General features: G+C 39.0%; 2 protein-coding genes across 2 annotated transcripts in view; one reads left to right on the top strand and one right to left on the bottom strand.

The window, feature by feature from the left end:
* The window catches only part of LOC110059030 (histamine H2 receptor-like), a 150,851-nt gene that overhangs the window by 116,004 nt on the left and 15,369 nt on the right, over nucleotides 1-19,478 (top strand). The window lies entirely within an intron of this gene.
* The window catches only part of LOC110059041 (uncharacterized), a 60,058-nt gene that overhangs the window by 9,110 nt on the left and 31,470 nt on the right, over nucleotides 1-19,478 (bottom strand). The window contains exons 27-47 of the mRNA XM_089281626.1: nucleotides 18,281-18,835; nucleotides 17,683-17,796; nucleotides 16,818-16,940; nucleotides 15,573-16,139; nucleotides 15,070-15,180; nucleotides 14,246-14,362; nucleotides 13,935-14,051; nucleotides 12,709-13,254; nucleotides 12,145-12,258; nucleotides 11,702-11,818; nucleotides 9,964-10,521; nucleotides 9,275-9,385; nucleotides 8,822-8,944; nucleotides 8,112-8,225; nucleotides 7,244-7,804; nucleotides 6,237-6,350; nucleotides 3,612-3,737; nucleotides 2,396-2,962; nucleotides 1,668-1,784; nucleotides 992-1,117; nucleotides 570-683 (exon numbers count right to left, since the gene is read on the bottom strand). Coding sequence (XP_089137752.1) covers nucleotides 570-683; nucleotides 992-1,117; nucleotides 1,668-1,784; nucleotides 2,396-2,962; nucleotides 3,612-3,737; nucleotides 6,237-6,350; nucleotides 7,244-7,804; nucleotides 8,112-8,225; nucleotides 8,822-8,944; nucleotides 9,275-9,385; nucleotides 9,964-10,521; nucleotides 11,702-11,818; nucleotides 12,145-12,258; nucleotides 12,709-13,254; nucleotides 13,935-14,051; nucleotides 14,246-14,362; nucleotides 15,070-15,180; nucleotides 15,573-16,139; nucleotides 16,818-16,940; nucleotides 17,683-17,796; nucleotides 18,281-18,835 — 5,112 coding nt within the window. The remainder of the gene's footprint in view (nucleotides 1-569; nucleotides 684-991; nucleotides 1,118-1,667; nucleotides 1,785-2,395; nucleotides 2,963-3,611; nucleotides 3,738-6,236; nucleotides 6,351-7,243; nucleotides 7,805-8,111; nucleotides 8,226-8,821; nucleotides 8,945-9,274; nucleotides 9,386-9,963; nucleotides 10,522-11,701; nucleotides 11,819-12,144; nucleotides 12,259-12,708; nucleotides 13,255-13,934; nucleotides 14,052-14,245; nucleotides 14,363-15,069; nucleotides 15,181-15,572; nucleotides 16,140-16,817; nucleotides 16,941-17,682; nucleotides 17,797-18,280; nucleotides 18,836-19,478) is intronic.

Raw genomic sequence — 19,478 nt, forward strand, 5'->3', positions numbered from 1 at the left:
ATTTTTAGACAACCCCTTGACTAAATCAACAAAAAAATAAATACCCGGAGGGTCGAGATATAACCTTTTTATCATCTGTTGCCATGCTTAAAAGACTATAAATATGGGTTGCACTTATATAGCGGTCCGCAGGCAAAAAAATAACGCGATGATATCTTGGCTAACCATCCCGTCATAACGTAGCTAAATTCAGGCATTAAAATGCTCCCCCTTCGTGGTACACGTTTTAGCATGAAATCTAAGCGTGAAGATTAACAGTTTTCCTTAAGGATGTTTTCTCTTTGTAGATAGTTCCAGTTTTATTTGTTTAGATTATGACAACGTTGTTCAGTAGCCAGTTTTTTTTTTCCTGAGCGGAGAAAAGCAGCGTGGGAGAAAGCTGTCTATGCAAAGAACAGAACACAACAAGAGTGCCAAGCATTCAAACGCGATACTCTTTTTCTCTTGATCCACAATCCCAATGCAGTTACCATTACGCCGCCCCCTTCCCTAGACGCAGGAACATCACTAAAACCAATTATTTTTAATTAACCATTTCTCTCTTGTAAATAGCAGATTTTCAAACTTACGCATTTCACAGTTGTCTCCAGCAAACGCCAGCGGACACTGACAATAGTAGCTTCCATTTGTGTTGGTACAGTTTCCACCATTTAGACAAGTGTTGTTAACACACTCGTTTACGTCTGAAGTGATGAATGTAACATGTTAGCCAGAAACATGAGGTAAATGATCATGGAAGGTCTTTAAATTACTTTCAGTGTCTGAGACAATGCAAAAAGGACCTGCTATCATTGACAATTACTTACACTTTGAATTTGTACGAGAAAGCACTTTTTAAAAAGGTTTTATTGCCTTCTTTCTCATCTGAGTCCACACAAGGTTTGTCCCTTATATCGTTTTATTATTGCAAGAGAGCTAGTGAAAATAATAACGCATCAATAAAAACTGTCAATCTTTACAATAGCCCATATGATACATCAGTCAAACTCACCAATTTGGCAGTTTTCGCCTTCCCAGCCTTCAAAGCATTGACACTCAACACTTTCATCTTCTGCGTTTGCAGTGCAGTTACCATTGGTATTGCAAGGGTGAGGTGGAAGAGTGCAAGGTGTAAGTTCTACAAAGAAAACAACAACAATGAGTGGTTTCTCTTCGTGTGGAAAGCAATTCGCATTTCGGCTTTGCATTACCACCCATAGTGTCGGTTTCCAAACCTCGCGCCCTTTCACCATCAATCAGAGGTAAAACCAAAACCAGTCGTACGGGGGGCTCCCTCACAAACGGTTTTTGCTCACTGCATGGGGGGAGGAATGCTTTTACGTCGAGTTTTGAATGGTCTATTAGATTGTCTGTGTTATTTGTGGTTGTCTGGAGGGATGATATTAGTTTTGGTTCTTCGACACTGAATAGAAAACCTGTCGACAAATGCTCTGACCCAACTCACTGATGAAAAGCGACCCATGCGAATATAACCAGTAAATTTTCAGTTATCCGCTACACTATATTATCAGCTGAAGAATTTCTCCCACAGCTTTGTATTAGCATACTAATAAATGCAGGGGTAACGAGCCCACAGAACATCATTTTATGAGCAACTCGTATTATTGTTTCGACATCGTTCTTGCAATCTGCTCAGTGGTGCATGCACACAAGGAAGTACAGCTTACGAAGATCACAGCGTTCTCCAGTCCATCCAGGAGTGCAGGTACATCTAAAGCCTCCACCAACAAGATTGACACAGGTTCCATTGTTTGCACAAGGTTCAGTTGAGCATGGATCAAGGTCTGTAGAACAGTTGAGAATACGCGTAGGTTAGTCATAATACTCAACGAAGTAAGAATATAGACGAGTCCACACAGACTCTGTTTTCACGCTGTTGTATCTTGGATCGTTTCACATCTCTCGCTATTTGAAAAACCTACATCATTGTCCTATTTAAAATTTACAAGACCTACTACAAACATTGTATCTTGAGTATGTAGTAAACAGAGCCTAACATTACTTAAGTGTAGTAACGTCTCATTTGGATCACACTTTAAATACGTCATAATTTTCAAGTAGAACATATGATATTAGTAGTGAAGCATTTGTTGCCACTAGCATCCCTTTAAACCTGCATTCCAGGATGAACATATTTTATCAAGGTCTCTGAGGAAAAAGTGCCAACAGTGCCAAGGAAAATATGATCTCTTTTACAAAGTCGTCAACAGGCGAAGGTTCCCATTGGCGAACAGTTATCAACCTGAACCCAACTGGTCTTGCAATTGTCAAGTGTGACGCTCCCCCCTTTATTTGTCTAGCGTTTCGGAACATAATCATACTAGAAATGTGCCACAAAATCAAATATTACTTCGGAAACTTGCTCTTTCACTGACTGACGTTTGTCGATACCCACCTCGTATTATTTCATCTTTTAACGGCGCCATAGTTGGACCAAGTCCATCATAAGTGTCAATAGTAAACACGTGTTCCGAGTCAGGCTCTGAGGCCATTTCATTAAGCTGGCCTCGCACATATCGATCAATACCCACACTGAAGATGGTGACACCGTCCTCCTTCAAGGCATATGTTGGAACAGCAATATCATCATCTGAGCCACTGTCTGTTATGACAACTAGAATATCTCGCACAGTGTCATTTCTTCCAGGAATTGTTTGGTTAAAAAGGTCCGTTCGTGCCACATCTAAGGCTTTACCAATGTTTCTTCCACTGCCGCTTATTGTAAGGGTGTCCAGAGTATTTTCCAGGTCTGTTTGGTTGGTGATATCCTCAAATCTGTATCTGACTGCTGCATCACCAGCATAAGTAATGATGCCAACGTTCGTATCGTTTTCCGAAACATTGAACGTTTTGGAAAGACCTTTGACAAATTCGATTTGCTTCACAAAGTTCCCGTTGTGATATTGGTCAATGCTCTCTCCAGTATATATTACAAAGGCAATGTTGAAAATGACTCCATACTCTATAGACAGAAAAAAATAGAAAGATATTTACAAGTACATTAACATTGCCATTAGATTCATTCTTGGGGTTTATGTTTGTCTTTCTTTTTGTCTGTCTGTCCATGTTTTGGTCCGTCAAGCAAAGACACCCGTCCGTCCATCCGTCTACCTGCCTGGTTGTCTACCTGTCCGTCTGTCCGTCTGTCCGTCTGTCTGCAAAGCTCCCTGTTTTACGAGATTGTCAGAGGGAACTTAGACTTTTTTGACAAAGCTTGTAGCTAGATTGTATAGATAAGCAAGCCATTTTTCTTGTTTGCGGGAATCGTTGGACTAGTTGTCGACAACTATGGAAAATCCGTATTAGTACTGAAAAGCCTCCATGGGGAGTGCTAATAAAATTTGTATTGTATTGTATTGTTTGAGCCTGAGCATGCGTAGTGAACGTTAGCTCTCAAAGCCTCGCTGACCTGACTTAGACCGACAACCAACACTCCGACAATTAGTTGTTGATAACATTTGACAACAACAACAAGATTCACTTTATTCCCAAAATAGAAAAACTCTGGTTCTCGTTTAGTTGTCGAAAAGAGGTAGTTGTCGGCAATTAAATGTTACATGCAAGTCTGTGGAGGCCATAAGAATAGCCATAACATATAGAGCCTTATTTACCTCCACTACACTGATTTTGAATTTCATAGTTTCCTGGCTTGCAGTTACAAAAGAAAGTTCCAGGAAAGTTGATGCAGATTTTGTTCGCGTTTGTACAAGATGATGAGGACAAACACTCATTGATATCTGGAAAAGAAAGAATAATAATAATGAAAATAATAAATCAATGAATATATCAATTTCACCCTAAGATCTACCTTTCTTAATCACGTTCCAAAACAGGGCTCATTCGGCTTTTGTTTTAAAGTGCACCTAACCCCCAATTTTTTTTTTCACTAAAACGAATCTAGGCTTTATTTGAAGCATTTGGGCGAAGAAATTTTTGAATTTGGTTGAATCCTCGATTTTCTATGCCCTTTCAAAGTCGCGCTTGAAGTGTTTCACGACCGCGTTTTAGGGAGTCTGGGGCGGCGGTTCCTGATGACGTCTACCCAGGAACCAGACACAATGGCGCCTCAGTCAGCTCTTTGTATTTGCTGGAGAAAGTGGAAAACAAAACTAATCGTTCCGATGTATTTTGGGACTAAAACGTCCAAGCTTTGTCTGAGAATCATTTTGTTTCGTCACTGGAGTCAGAGTTAAGTTTCGATTTGGAAGACACCAAAATAAACTTCGATCGAGCACGTTCGACAACTGTGAACTCACTGCTTAGAGCTTTGAGAGCAATTTACAATATTTCAAGCGACGAAGGGGAAGACTTCTTTGCCGACGAGCTGATTGTATATTAGGAATGGAAAGCTAGATACGAAGTGGAGGAGCAGGCAAACGAAAAGCAGGAAAGAAAACTCAAGGACTGCTTTGGATGGTAATTTCGTCAAGTAAACATAAGATTCCCACTCGTGTTTATAGCCCGTTTACATTTGTCCTTAGCGAGAATGTATTTTGTCAAGGTATGATTGTTCTGTTAAATCCAGTTTGTGTTTTACTTTCTGTTGAATGCTTCATGTTTATAAGAGCGACGTACGTGTTGCAGTTTTCGAGACTTGATGACCTCCAAAACATTGGCTTCGATCGATTGAAAATCGTACTGTTTGGACCTGTATTTTTGAAGCTGCGAGAACAAGGTGGAAGGAAACATGTCATACAATTACCGATTTCACATTGTCACACGTTTTAAGTCGTAACTACAAATAACCAATGTAAATTGTTCTCAAAGTTTGCAGTGAAATTCGTCGGATAAGCGAAAAGGATGTGTTCCCTAAGCGGTCCGCAGATAATGTTCCGCGGTCATATTTTCGAGGCTATTGCACAGAATCTCTGTCGCACTGCTGATTTCCAAACCTTCGAAAAACTCTGTGAGTCTAACAATTTTGTTGTGATGTAATTCTAAAGGATTAATTTTCTACTTTTATCTAAATCGAAAGAGAAATAAGTGCTGGTTAGCGGCGTACAGTTGCGACCTATTTACATATCAGTTAATACGCTTCTTGATCATGATCGGATCACACAACTTTGCCGGTTATGTTATAAATACTGCGGGATTGTAAGATATAGGTTTTCGGTAGTATTTCTAAAAATTTCTGGTTAGCTTTAAGCAGAAAATTTATGAAAATAGCGTTCGAAAGTCTGCGGAACAAATTCCAGTGAGAATTCTTTAATGGTTCTTACAGATTCAGTTCGCTTGTTTCGGTTCGACAAAATCAACCGTCGTTTACGTCTTTATTGTACCATTAGCCGATCATCGTCAGTAAATTGTACAGTATATCTTTCTTTAAATCTGGAATGTAACTGCAACAGCCGATAGCACCTCTGGAAGGTGTTTCCGCGCACTTTTCGAATGTGTATTGCACAATCCTGAAGGAAATGAGAGGACGTGAGATATCCAACCTTCCTGGGTAGACGTCACAAGAGCCGCTGGACCCATTCTCCTCAAACTCGGTCGTGAAACAAAATGGCGGTGTTTTGGAGCTATTTTTGAGATTTCGTCGGGGCACAGAAAATCGAGGATTTCACGGAATCCAAAAAGTTTTTCGCAGAACTATTTCAAATAACAAGTAGATTCGTTTTAGCGAAAAAAAATTTTTGGGGTTAGGTGCACTTTAAAGTTTCTTTTAATCTTTATCCTCCAATCAAGGTCTTTGAAAGCAAGGGCCTGTTGAGAGCTTTGTGCAAAACTACAGTAAGTAGGTGTAATTCATTCCCCCAATGATATTTTTTGGTTTGTTTTCTTGTTTCTTTCCTTTCTTGTTCGTTACTCTCTTTATGGGGACATCAAACAAACAAGCAGACTTTTCAAACCACACAAACTATGAAAAACAACATACCATGCCAACTACTTTTACAAGCTGTCTTCCACTGATCGATACGATAGTCGGCTCTGAATAAAGTCAAGCCACACGATCCACACGATCAGCGATGCAGATCACGTAAAACCGCCTGACATATTTCGCGAAATACTCTGGTGACTGTTAAAGTAACTAATCAATAGGCCATTTAAAAGTTACCTTTTGTCTCTGTGTCAAAACCGGAGTCTTCGTGCGAAACCTTTCTTCTAAAAATGTGTTTCCCCTGCAGGTTCATTTTCATGCAAATCAAACTAATTTTTATCTGAAACGTTTTGCACGAGGACTCGTTTTGAAAGAGAGGCACGAGGTAACTCGGAAATGGCCTATTACGGCCACTCACCAGACTGGCAGGTCAGTCCAGTAAAACCGTCCGGACATGTGCAGACAAACCTGTCCAACAGACTCTCGCAGGTTGCTCCGTTGTAACATGGACTGCTGAAGCAGTGATCCACCACTAGAAAGATAAAGCAAGAAAAATTCAAGTACAAACATTAATAAAACTGCAAAGCATTTTTCTGTATTTTGAAGGCTTGGCGCGGTTTGTAGTTTTCTGTTCAAGCAAACTTGCAACAAATATAATATAATTCTTACATTATCTGAATTGCTAGGGTCGTTGTTAGAATAAATTTAAAGGTACAAAACGGGAACTCATAACAAATAAGGTGATATAGAAAAAGCCTGACTAGGATTCCAGTCATCGTAATGACAGTCAAGACGTATCGGAGGAAAACAGTCGGAAAAAGCAAGTATGGAAATGTTCATTGAGGCCAGAGGTAGTAGCAGATGGTTTCAGAACGCCTCACAGGAATTCTGTCGGAACCTCTAATTATTTAAGGTGGCGATGACAACAGTTTGTTGCACTTTCCTGTATGTTGTTAACGACAACCTCTTTCTCTCAGTTGATGCTACAAAAAATGATTTCAAAGTAAGACACCAATCACCTCTTTTCTGAGAAAGTTGTGGTCATTTTCCTTACGTAGTCATTCGAAAAAATAAGATGGCTCTGAACCTATCAGAGAATATTTGAAACCATTCATAAAGCTGCATCTTATACTGTGGATCACAATTTGATCAAAAAATTCAGGGTCACTAAGTTAGGTTTTTTTAGCTATATGCACTTAAATTGAGGGTGATTTCAGTGAGTCTACTATCGCTATGGCAACTTGCCACGTTAAAAAACAAACAAACAAACAAACAAACAAACCAAAACAAAAAACAACAACAACAAAATAACGTGTCTACCAATGATTGGGCATTAGCTCGATACCGTTAATGTAGCATCAGCTGGGAAAGAGTGGTAGTAATAACTGTTTGAAACTACTGCCAGCCAATGAAATATCACATTACCATTGCATATTGATGCCTTGATTCTGGTCGCTAAAGTCGGCAACATGTCATAAGACGACGCTTCAAACACGTAAGCAGAGTCTGGGTCGTTCGCTATTTCATCTAACTGAGGTTTGGCGTAGAAATCGCCGATTCCGACGGCTAGGACGTAGACATCCATGGCTCTGAAGAACGCAGAGGGAATAGAAATGTCATCAATAGACACACCATCCATTAAAACGACCAGGAAGTTTGGTATTCCACTGCGACCATTGGCGAAAAGCTCATTACGAACTGCTGTCAAGCCATATCCTGCCCTTGTAAATTCCCCAGGAAAGACAATAGCGTCGATGGCTGCATTAACCTCAGATTTGGTATAATATTTGTCAAATCGAAATTGCGTGATTGAGTTTGCGGAGTACACAACAACCCCGACATTGAGAGCATCTTCGCTGATATTGTAAAAATTTATCACTGATTTGACTAAGCCCTTGTATTGAGAAGTATCCTCTGATGATAGGCTCTTAATGCTTGCTGAACCGTCCATCAAGAAGGCTAAGTTGAATAATTGTCTTGTGCAAGCTAAAATGTAAAAAAAAAGGCGATTAGGGTCATTAGGTTATTAGTCCTCGAATCTTAATTTCAACCATTCTCCCAGTTTTAATAAAGCAATTATAACAGAAAGAAACAATAACAATAACAGCAACAAATCAAACGAAGCAAACGCAAAGATATTTAAAAAGGATAAAAAAAAAAAAAAAAAAATCAAATACTCACACAAGTGAACGTTTTATAAAGTGCTCCTATCCCAGCAATGCATCTAACAATATCTTAATTAATCGTAAGGCGAACGCTACTGGCATTTAATTAATATATCAAAATCACTCACTTAATTCGCAGTTTGTACCCAGCAATCCGTGCGGGCATACACAGTGATAGCCACCATGCGTATTTTCACATTGTCCTTCGTTCTGACAAGGGTCTCCGTCACACTCGTTAATATCTGTTTAACAAATAATAAGTAAACAAATAAATAAGTAACTTTATTTTACCAGAGTAGCCCATTCAGCAAGGAAGCTGGTATCTATAGGGGCCCTGGGAAATAAAGATATGTACAATTTAAAAAATCTTCAAATTAAGTATAATTTGAAAAGGTCTAATATTAGAGGACAAATTGTAGATGTAAAAACTCTTAAGTACAACGAAAAGGCTAAAATGTACAAATATAATAAAAAGTCTATAAATTTCTAAGGAATATAAATTAAAATAAAGAGGCTTAAAATAACTCTTTGTCCACATATTGAATTTGCTTTTAAGGTTACTTTTTCAAACCAGCTCAAGTATTTTGATTTCAAAATAATCTGCGAATTTAAAAAAACGTATGTTTTACACGTAACAGACAACGCGAGTTCAGTTTTATGGAAAAAACTAATTAGCAAATATAAAAGACTTATAGCAATTATACTTCATTAATGGCTTGATAACTTATCTGACCGTCGGCGAAAGGACGTTTGACCGTATTGTCTTAATTTTTCCCCTTTTCCCACAAAACACTGGTAGACCCGTTGAGGAAGGATTTTCTCCGAACTATGCTCATACCATCTTCGCAGTTGTCGGATGTGAAGCCAGGCGCACATTCACAAGAGTAAGTCAGGCGATCACCACTAAGACTGCACATTCCACCATTCTGGCAGGGATTGGGTACACATGGTGACAGCTCGCCTAAAAATAAGATAAAAAATAATAATAAACTAAAGAACTAACACTATTTAGAAAATAATCTGCTCTCGATTTCTACGGAGTCATTGTTGGTTCGGTCATAAGCCTTATCAATTATCACCTTGTGAAAAGTCGGAAGTTCAATAGTGAGAAACAACTTCGTTTCAAATCAAAAGTTGTACCTGTGATTATTTTGTTCTATTTTATTGTTTACTATGACTAAAATTTTAATCAGGGCTCTATTCAAACTACTTCAGTTAATCAGATCTCCCTGGATGAATATTAACTAAGCAAAATGAATACATAGCACACAAACATCTGATATAGACTTACTTTCACAGAGTTCTCCTGTAAACCCTAGAATACAAACGCAAGAAAATCCATCGCCTTGTAAATTGCAAACTCCTCCATTAAGACACGGTAAGGAAGCACATGGATTCACAGCTAAAATTGAGGAAAAATAATAAGAATAATGAGGTTTAAACGACTTTTTTCAAACAATCAAATGATGGCTAAAAATTTGAAAAAGCGACAATAAAATCTCGATATGGCACTAAATTAAAGCATTTATGAAGGCATTTATGCAACTTATTCCTTTAAGTTGAAATTTAGTCTTCATACTTTTTTAAATCTCCTACCATTCTTTTTGTGTTCTCAATTTTTATAGGCGTTATTTTGATAACACCATGAACTCAGAACTCATTCATGATTAAGCTCCGTTCATGGCCACGTTGTCGTAAAAACAAATATAATAACGAGGAAAATAAAATAAAAAAAGAAAGGGTTTTGCGGCCTTCGCGGTCTTTATTGCAATGGCCGTTGTGTTATTACATGAGGTCTTATTTATCCCATTGCGCAATACGGAGGGATGATGATGTTGACGATGACGTAGATTCTGATAATGATGATAATGATGATGATGATACATGTAAGTTCTTACCTAGAGACAGTAAACAGCTGTGCAATAAATCTGATATTGAGGATGACGTTTCAAAAGAACTATTTTATCACTTACTGCTTACCTGAAAAAATAGATTCCTTCACTGACACAACGAAGTTAACTGAATCCATGATATCATCTCCGATATCTTTGACATAAACCGCTGAAGGCTTGAACGCCATCTCTTTGAGTTGCCCGTTGGCAATCTCGTCACCGTGGCCGATGCTTATCACTTTAATCCCTTCGTTTCTTATTTGCAGTGAAATAACATCTATCCCATCAAGCGATTTTAGGTTTTGTACATTGACGACAACTTTAGGGACACCAGTGCGACCATTTGTGGCGATGACATTGTCACTGACGTGTATAAGACCTTTACCGACGTTCCTGTTCACCGTGTTTGGGAAACTCACAACGGAGACCGCAAGGTTGATGTCTGAAACAGACAAAGTCCCGTTCAGGTTAAATATGGTCTGAGGATCGTCAGCGTAGATGACAAGAGCCACGTGAGTGTCCCGCGAAGAAACACCAAATGATTTTGCTATCAATTCGACGAAACGTAAACTTCTCCTGAAATCATCTTGTGTAACATCGCTGGATCCATCCAGGAGGAACACCAAGTCTATGTTATTATTGCCATCTGATTCACGGAAGTAAACAAAAGACAAAAAACAAATTACAATTATGATATATGCATTATGATATGGTTAACCCGACAATGGAAACTAAACCGGCTGTTTTGAGTTTTACGTAATTCAGACAGCAGATTACAAATCATATATCAAAAGCTATTTTGCTTTCATTGATATAGAAAACGTTGTAATTAGCGAGCAAATGTTTAACTTATGTACAAAACATGGTGGCAGTGTGATTTAAGACAGCAACGAGCCATGTATATCTCTGAATCGACCTTTTTTGAAAAAAAAAAAAAAAACACACACACACCTTAGCTATAGGTGAAGGAATTTACACGAAATTGTATCCACATAATGTTAATCACTAAATTTATATACCATCGTTGCTTTCGAATTAAGCACTCCCTTCCCATTGCCACTTTCTGGTGCCCAGCTTTCTCGAGACCGCTATTTTTCAGGCAGCTAAATCGTGTACCATAATAGGTTGATTCCGTAAAAATTCTAACAATAACAAAAATGCTTGACAGAATTCAGCTAGACAATAGATAATGGTTGAAAATGAATTACAATAGTGTATTAAAACTGGGTAACGCACGCGTTGTCCTATATGGAGTCATCTAAAAGAACATCGCATCAATTATGTGCAAGTTTATGGATCTGTCATCTCTCTTGTTTCCTAGTAATGGATGCAAGTCAACGTATGTTTGAGGTCGCTTCTTTAATTGGCATTCGTTAACGACAACCGTGAAATTTGATCGCTGCTTTCAGAGGGTCACTACAAACGCCAACCCGTTGTTTTTGGAACTTAAAGGAGTTACGTCACGGTTTGCACATCTTGAAAAGGTAGCCTAGATTTCTCAAGTTCGACGTTTGTAATCCGTGCCAATCTTCTCCATCCTTAGCCATCCCTGTTTCTTTATGGTTTATTACTATCGCTTTAATGTTTTCCTATCTTAGTAAAATACTATTTTCAGGTTTCCTTGATCATCTTAAAGGTAATTTTGTACCTCGCCAATATAACTCACAAATGCCGTGACTAAGCTCTTTTAACAGTCACGAAGCAAATATGAACTGGAAATCAGTCTGACTAAATTGAGTTCTCTGAAAGATGATTCGTGCAAATCAACGGCATTTCATGTATTTACCTCCATACGCGATCTATTACATGTGGGTCTGATATCTCACCTTTAGTACAGTTTTCTCCAAAGCGATCTGCAGGACAAACGCAGTCACGTGATCCAACTCCACTTAAGCAGATTTCTCCTCCGGTGCATGGGTTGCTAATGCTGCATTGGTCGACGACTTAGTAGGACAAAAAGCCACAATTTCATGACCATCTGGTAATTATTACGGTATAACTTTGCAACAATGTAAAGTGGTAATAATTGTCGTCAGTAGTCTTCATGCGTGAATGTCAATACAAATGGGGAGAGTTTGTTTATATAAAAACCTGCATGTAAAGGAGCTATGCCAAGATATTTTACGGCGAGGACACTTGAACCATAAACATTTGACATTTCTTTTCGCATTTTTCTGATGATTATCCAGTGAAGGCCAGTCATATTGATATCAACGAATGGATTAGCGTTTTTATGTTGTAGAACTGCAGTAATACGACTAGCACTTACCAAATTCACAATTTTGTCCTGTAAAATTTGCACCGCAGTCACACTGGTAACCTTCCAGCATATTAATACACGGTCTGTTATTTCTGCAAGGATTGCTGAAGCAATGATCCACAGCTGCAGCAAAAAGAGAAAACTGAGTTTTCTTTGTTCTATGTTGCGAACCTTTACCTGTTGAGTCTTCATGGTTACAAACGTGGTTAACTGTTAAAGACCTTTTGCAACAGCAAAGTACAAAATCCACCATAATGGATGGTGATGGAATACGAACTCCTCAAAAACAAAGTTGTATAGGCAAGTCAAGCTTGAGTTTTCTTTGCTCTGGAGAGTCTAGTACGTAGTTTGCTATGCATCATCACTTATATTGTACCATTTTGACCGTTTCTTTATAAAGAGCTATCTCTGCATCATTGTTGACGTGTGTGCACCAATTCATGTAGCAGGATGGCAGAAGAGAGAGTATATTTCGAAGTGTGTGCATTAACAAGGTGGAAGGGCTTCACTGTATTTCTGTTGGAAAAGGGGTAGCTATTTCAACAGCAAAAACAACAAAATTGTCGCTGTTACCTTCACAGATCATCTCACGGAGTCGCCAAGTAAGACTGCCAAGTTCGTCACATGTGGTCAGAAGTGTGGTTTTTGAATCAGGATCGCTGGCGATGTCATTGATCTGCTTTACATCATACCAATCTCCTAAGGCCACCGCTAATATTGTTACGTTCATCTCTCGGAGTAGATCAGATGGAACTAAGACACTCTCGATTGACGTTCCATCGGTTATAACCGCAAGGACACGATGCGCAGTTGCTCGACTGTTGACAAACAGTTCCTCTTTGGTGAAATTTAATCCTTTCCCTATGCGTGTCCAGCCTGAGGGATAAACTAAATTCTCCAAAACGTCGTTTGTTTGACTTGGGCTAAAGGAAAAATTGGCTTTCAGTTCTGCCTCCGTCGCATAGAGAACAATTCCGATGTTTGACTGTGAGTCGTTGAAGTACTTGGTCAAATTTTCCACAGCGTTCACGATCTTTTCGAAGTTATTCTCTCCCCATTGATTAAGGCTGGAGGAACCTTCAATCATGACGGCAAGGTCGATCTCCTTTTCACTACATGCTGTATAATAAGAGGCCAGAAGGGAAATATGACCCAAAAGTGTCAAAAACTGGCATAATACAACTATTCATCTCGAAGCGAGATAACTTATTAAGGCGATGAACACTCTGATAAAGCACCCTTTCGCCTGAAACGTTAAGATAACTGTCCAATGTTATCTTCACAAGTGCAGTACGGACCAAGAAATCCACTTAACCAAAGAGTACGCATGTCTCTTTTGAATATACTTTTTTTTTCAATTGGGGAAGCATGAAATCAATTGCGAAAAATGAAGTTTACAGCCTCTATATTTCAACTTATTCCATCTAACACATCGAAGGGGAGGTACGGTAATGGCTAGTGTGTCGGACCCCGGTTCAAGTACTGGCCGGAGTCATCGTGTTGTGTTCTTCGGCAAGAAACCTTGTTGAGATAACCTGACAGAATATTGGGGAGAGAGCTGCGCTGCACAAGCATCCCCTAGGGGGGGATTAGTAATACTCCGGTCCTAGGCGTCTCATGCTACGGACACCGGAGATAAGCACTGAGAGCTATAAGTCCTTTGCATGTAGATGCTGTTCTTTTTGCACATTGAATAGACTGGGATAAAGGACTAATGATATGAAACAAATAACAATACTAAGTAAATAAATGTACCACCATATTAAAAGTAGTTCATAAAATTTCAATCAATGACTTACTTTTATCGCAGTTTTTTCCTGCAAATCCTGAGAAGCACTTACAACGGTAGTCACCCATTCTTTCTTGACACACTCCATGCTTGCAAACGTCAACTGTTCTGGAACATTCCTGAATGTCTGCAGGAACATCGTACAGTCTTTAGCTGGTAGTCCCTTATTACGCAAATCGATTCACAGAAAAACCTTGAAACAACTGGCTTAATGCTTACAGAAAGGAATCAGCCACAAACTATTTTAAAAGTTACCTTTCATTAGGCAATGTCTCATTATTCGGAAACTTTCAAGTTATTTATGCGTAAAAAAGTACCCACCTTGATCACAGTTGGTCCCAGTCCAGCCCATGGGACAGGTGCAATAATATGCGTTCAGTGGCAGAACTTGACATGTCCCTCTATTTTGACACGGATTAGGATTGCAAAGGTCATTTTCTGGAAGTGGAGTAAGACCATTAATTTTCCACATTTTTCCACGTAGAACAATAGTGATACTGTGGTAAGTGAACCAGTTAAAAGAGGAATACAATCTCTTTAGATGAATTGTGCAGTTGGAACAAACACTCCGCGTTCAGTGACAGAGCTTGACATGTTCCTCTATTTTGACACGGATTAGGATTTCAAAGGTCATTTTCTTGAAGTGGAATGATATTACTAATTTTACTCATTTTTCCACGTAGAAAAAAAAAAAAAATAGTAACACTGTGGTAAGTGAACAAGTAAAAAGAGGGATACAATTTCTTAACAAACACTCAAGGTATTTTAGTCATCCAAGGTGCCTAACAATCGATCCAAACTCTTTGTGTTGCTTGATCTACCATTAACATGCACTGTAATTAAATTCATCGAAAATAATTTTAGTGAGGATATACTTCCGTGGACTCGTAATGATAATTGCACCAATTAACTGTAGAAAATAAGAGAGTCAAATAACAAACGAGGTAGCAAGAGTTGACAAACACCACAATCTTTCAATGGTGTAACTTTTCAAAGCATCTTTTTAAGGAGGCTGCTCTTTCCCTGGGTTTAAATCGGGTCAACTTTTTACTGCGATGTAAACGATGAAGTCGAAAAGGCCGCCCTGTACGATGGTATGACAAAGTTCAAGACTGACAAAATCAGAATAATGCTTGATGTGCTACCTTTGTCACAATTCCTTCCTGAGAAGCCAGCTGTACAGTTACATGTGTACCCTTCTTCAGATTGAGAACATGAGCCATTTCTACAAGGATTACTGGAGCAAGGATCAAGTCCTGAAATAGTATTAACAAGCCTGTGAGTTACTGGGTTTAACTAATTTTCCAGCTAGTTCACAAACTCTGTTGAAAACTATAACATTCTTTGCATGTTTCACTAAATATAACTCAGCGCCGTGTTTACAATTTTGTTTCTCATGACAAGAAATTTGTACAAAGTATGGCTAGATTATGAACACGAGGAGCATTTGATCGACAAGAAGAGGAACAAAATCACCGTACTAAATAATAACACTGTAAAATATGATACATTTTAAAATATCTGTTTGGCCAAAATTTGTTTGTTACTTTGCTTAACTGAAAGACACCATGATTGTTGGCTATAGTCATAAAAAATAAATTGTTTTAAGAGAGCAACAACAATAATGAAAAAAGTTAGTAATGTATACCTGTTGCTAACGTTTTTTTGAAGGAATTCGTTTTAAGCGAGAGATTCTCCCCAGAGGTATAAGTCACCACAAAGCTACTGTCAGGATCTGAAGATATCTCCCACAACTGACCCAAGCTGTACTCAGTTCCTACTCCGATGATATATATGTTAACTTTGCTGTTAGTAAGTAAGCCATGAGAAGGGACCTCGATGTCATCCTGTGACTTAGAAGCCGTAAGGACCACCAAGACTCTTGTGGCATTAGGCCGGGCCGCATTTGAGTTAAACAAGCCAGTAGTAACAAGAGATAGGCCTGCACCCATGTTACTCAACCTACTACCAGGGTAAATAATGGCATCCACAGAGCTCTCCAAAGATGATTGGTTGAAATGATCGTCGAAATCAATCACTAGTTTTGGTGTGTTTCCATACAAGGCCACAGCAACGTGAGTTCTGTTTTCAGACACGTTTAATGATGCGGTTATTGCCTTAATGAAGGACAGGAAGTGAGTGAAGTTGTCTTGTGTTACTACTTGAGAACCATCGAGACAAAAGGCCAAGTCTATCTGCAGATTGCTGCCAAGATCTGTAAAAAAGTGAGAAAATCTATGGGTATCAACATAGTAATTTTAAGTTAGATTCTGAGAGAAAAATTAACACAGAAGTTTTGATGCCGTAGATATTTTTTCGTGGCTTGACTTTAAAATAAACTTATAATATATACGTCACAAACTTCCTCCTGGGAAACTCAAAATGTCCAGCCGAAATAGGGTGTATTGGAGTAGGAAGGACACAGTTTGCACATGCGCATCAAGACTGAAGCAGTTGCTTCATAAAAGGCTGCGCGTAAAAGCGCACGCGACAAAGCCAAAAGGAATTATTGGTAGCGTTAGTTTACAAACGATTGATCGAATTTCATGATGTTTCAGCCTGATGGAAAGAAACATAATGAATAGTTATACCCGTGATGTCTCCTTCCTGTGCCCTGAAACACCATGAACGTCGATGAAACAACAGTAAACCACATTTTCTCATGATTACGCCACTACAAGACAACCTTTGTCGAAACGGCCATATACAAGAACCACGTTATTAAGCTCACGATGCAAACAAGTCAGTTGGTGATAGCTTACGTTGCAGGGGTAATACGGGGAAAGGGCAGGAGGATGCGAAAACGCCAACCATGAAGGATAGCTGGTGACACTGTAGAGGGTAGGAAAATGTTTTGCCCAACACACCGACTTATTCAATAAATTTAACTTACTATACTGGCATTGGTCTCCGTATCGTGTACCATCACAGACGCACTGGAAACCTCCCCGTGTATTGATGCAGATTTTCGGACTATCGCACGTCGGGGGTGATGTACGTCCGCATTCGTCAATATCTGAAAGAGGAACACCACATAAAATAGCAGTAATGTATTAAAAATGCTTACATCTTATTACATGTTTAACTTGATCTTTCTGTTATCGTTGCATCCTGGCGTCTCGCTCTATAGACACTTTTTTTGCTCTTTTTTCGTCGTCCACACTACGCCAGACGAATTTGAAAACGGAGGTTTCACTCTGAAAACGCATCAAATGTCTCCCATCTAAATTACACCGGAGAAACTTGACAACATAACAAACACCGGTAATTTTGGATTTGTGCTTGAGAAAAACTCGTGCAGAGGAATATTACGATTATCATAACAACATCGTTTTCGAAAAGCTTCCTTTTCAACATGTTTCCCGTCCACACTAAAACGCAAAGCCGGTGTTTTAAAATTCCTCTTGTTTAAACCCTGAGCTTTAACGAACGCTGCGTTTTCGTGACGGATTAGTGTGAACGAAACGCCTAGCCGGAGAAATAAGGCTCCGTTTTCAAACTCCAACGGCGTTGTATGGACGCGGCGTTGGAATCAAGAGAATCTTTCCACACCCGTTTCTTTTTATTTCCAAAGTTGTAAGTCAGCCGCTCCACCCTCTTGCGTTCGTGTTGGCTCAATTCCCCGTAATTTGAAACAAATTGATTTGTTGCAAAGCTTTACTTTATTCTCGTACAGCGAGTTAACCAATTACAGATCTTTACAATAAAACAACGCATCACATGCCTTGAGGACAGTGGAACTATTTAAATCCACTTACCCTGTTGACAATGTTGTCCTTCAAATCCGTTTGGACATGCGCATGTGTAGTTATGACTCATGGATGTACAGTTTCCACCGTTTCTACAAGGAAAGCTTGCACAAGGATCGACAGCTATGAATTAGATAAAAGGAAAAAACAATTAAGAGGTAACTATAGCTTACTCGGATTAATAATTTTGCACAATTTCGAGAAAGCGCTATAGATTAACGTTCTATCAGTTTACTTACTCGTGTGTCTTGTACTGCGCTTACACTGCATAAAAACGTGTTCAATGAAATCACTAATGAAACATGTTCCATTGGGAAAAGTGTTCACATAAGGCACTGTATTGCGCGAGTTACTTTCAAAACACTTTTATTCTAAGAACGACTGAAATCACCTCACGAGGTAGTTTCGATCTTAGGCAGACCAACGACCTCCACACTGCCGTCAATTGTACAAGGGATGAAAGTAGACGAAGGTCTTTCAAAGTCAGAATAGACCGATGTATTTTCTCAAGCATTGTATTTAATCAAAAAGGTACTGTTCTATTGCAAATTCACTAGCGAGTTTATACACAGTTTATACACTTATACACAGTATTTCCACTAGTTACCCCCAGCTATCGCTCCAGCAATAATTCCTTCCATCGTGTCAATATGCAGCACTAAGCTTATGCCAAACACATACGCTGCCGAAGGCTGACTAGCAATGGAGTTCAGTTGGTTCACGCTGTAACCGCTGCCCACACCAATAGTAATTATGATAATCCCTTGGTCTCGGAGACCTTGGGATATCTGTGTGAAGTCGCCGCTTAGCATTCCACTGACGAAAACAACACACACACGTGGAACGTTCCGCCTGCCTGTGGTAAATATGGTGTCGTTGACAGTTTCCAGGGCGGTCGAGATATTTAGAGATGTTTGGTTTAGATAAGGGATACCGTCAATGGCAGTTGACGCGGCAGAAAAGGTGTAATGTTGTGTGAAGTTAAAGCTGACGACCACATCGCTTGCGTAAACAACAGCGGCTACGTTAGTCTGTTCCTCGGAGATGTTGTAAGAGGACAGAACGCTTTTTGCAAGGAGCAGAGTTCGTTTGAAGACTGAATATGTTATGTAGGATGAGCCATCACAAAGAAACACGACATCAAAAACGTTGCTCAATATTGCTGAAAGAGATAAGAAATCTCTACACTTACACAAAGATATTTATTTCTTTTATTAAAAAAAGGTAATGTGAAGACATTAGGTACTAAACAAAGCCTGGCAGAAATTGAGTTTGTTGTTCTTCTTTCGCTCTCTTAACCTTCAACCAATCGCAAAAAAAGCACAGACAACAAAAACTGTTGCAAATAAAACCGTCTAGCAAACATATATAACTGACGCAAAGCGCGGGAAAACGTGTGCGAGTAAGTGGCGATTGCGTTTGGTTCTACTTCCGGTTGGATGACAAAGTGGTGCCAATCGCTTAGCACGGCGATCCAAAATCAAATCTAATGGGAATTACTCTTGATACTTATTTGAAAACAGCTGAAACTCACACTTTGCAAATCATTAACTACGCGTATTTTTTATTTATAAAAGTAGCATTTTAGCCTACCGAATAAAGTACCCGAAAGAAAAATGGAAAAGTTCGAAAATGGAAAATAGGAAAAACATTTTTCTATCACAGCTAAAATGTCGCTGGAAATTTCCACAGACATTTTCCCCTCTGCTAAAATGTTGCTGAAGTTTTCCTTTTACCAGTAAAAATTAACAGTGGAAATTTTCTAGTAATCAGTAGCAATTTTTACCACAAAGTTAAGTCATTTC

This window comes from Orbicella faveolata, unplaced genomic scaffold (assembly GCF_042242905.1).
Source record: "Orbicella faveolata isolate gen_17 unplaced genomic scaffold, um_ofav_v1 contig_48, whole genome shotgun sequence".
NCBI lineage: Eukaryota > Metazoa > Cnidaria > Anthozoa > Scleractinia > Merulinidae > Orbicella > Orbicella faveolata.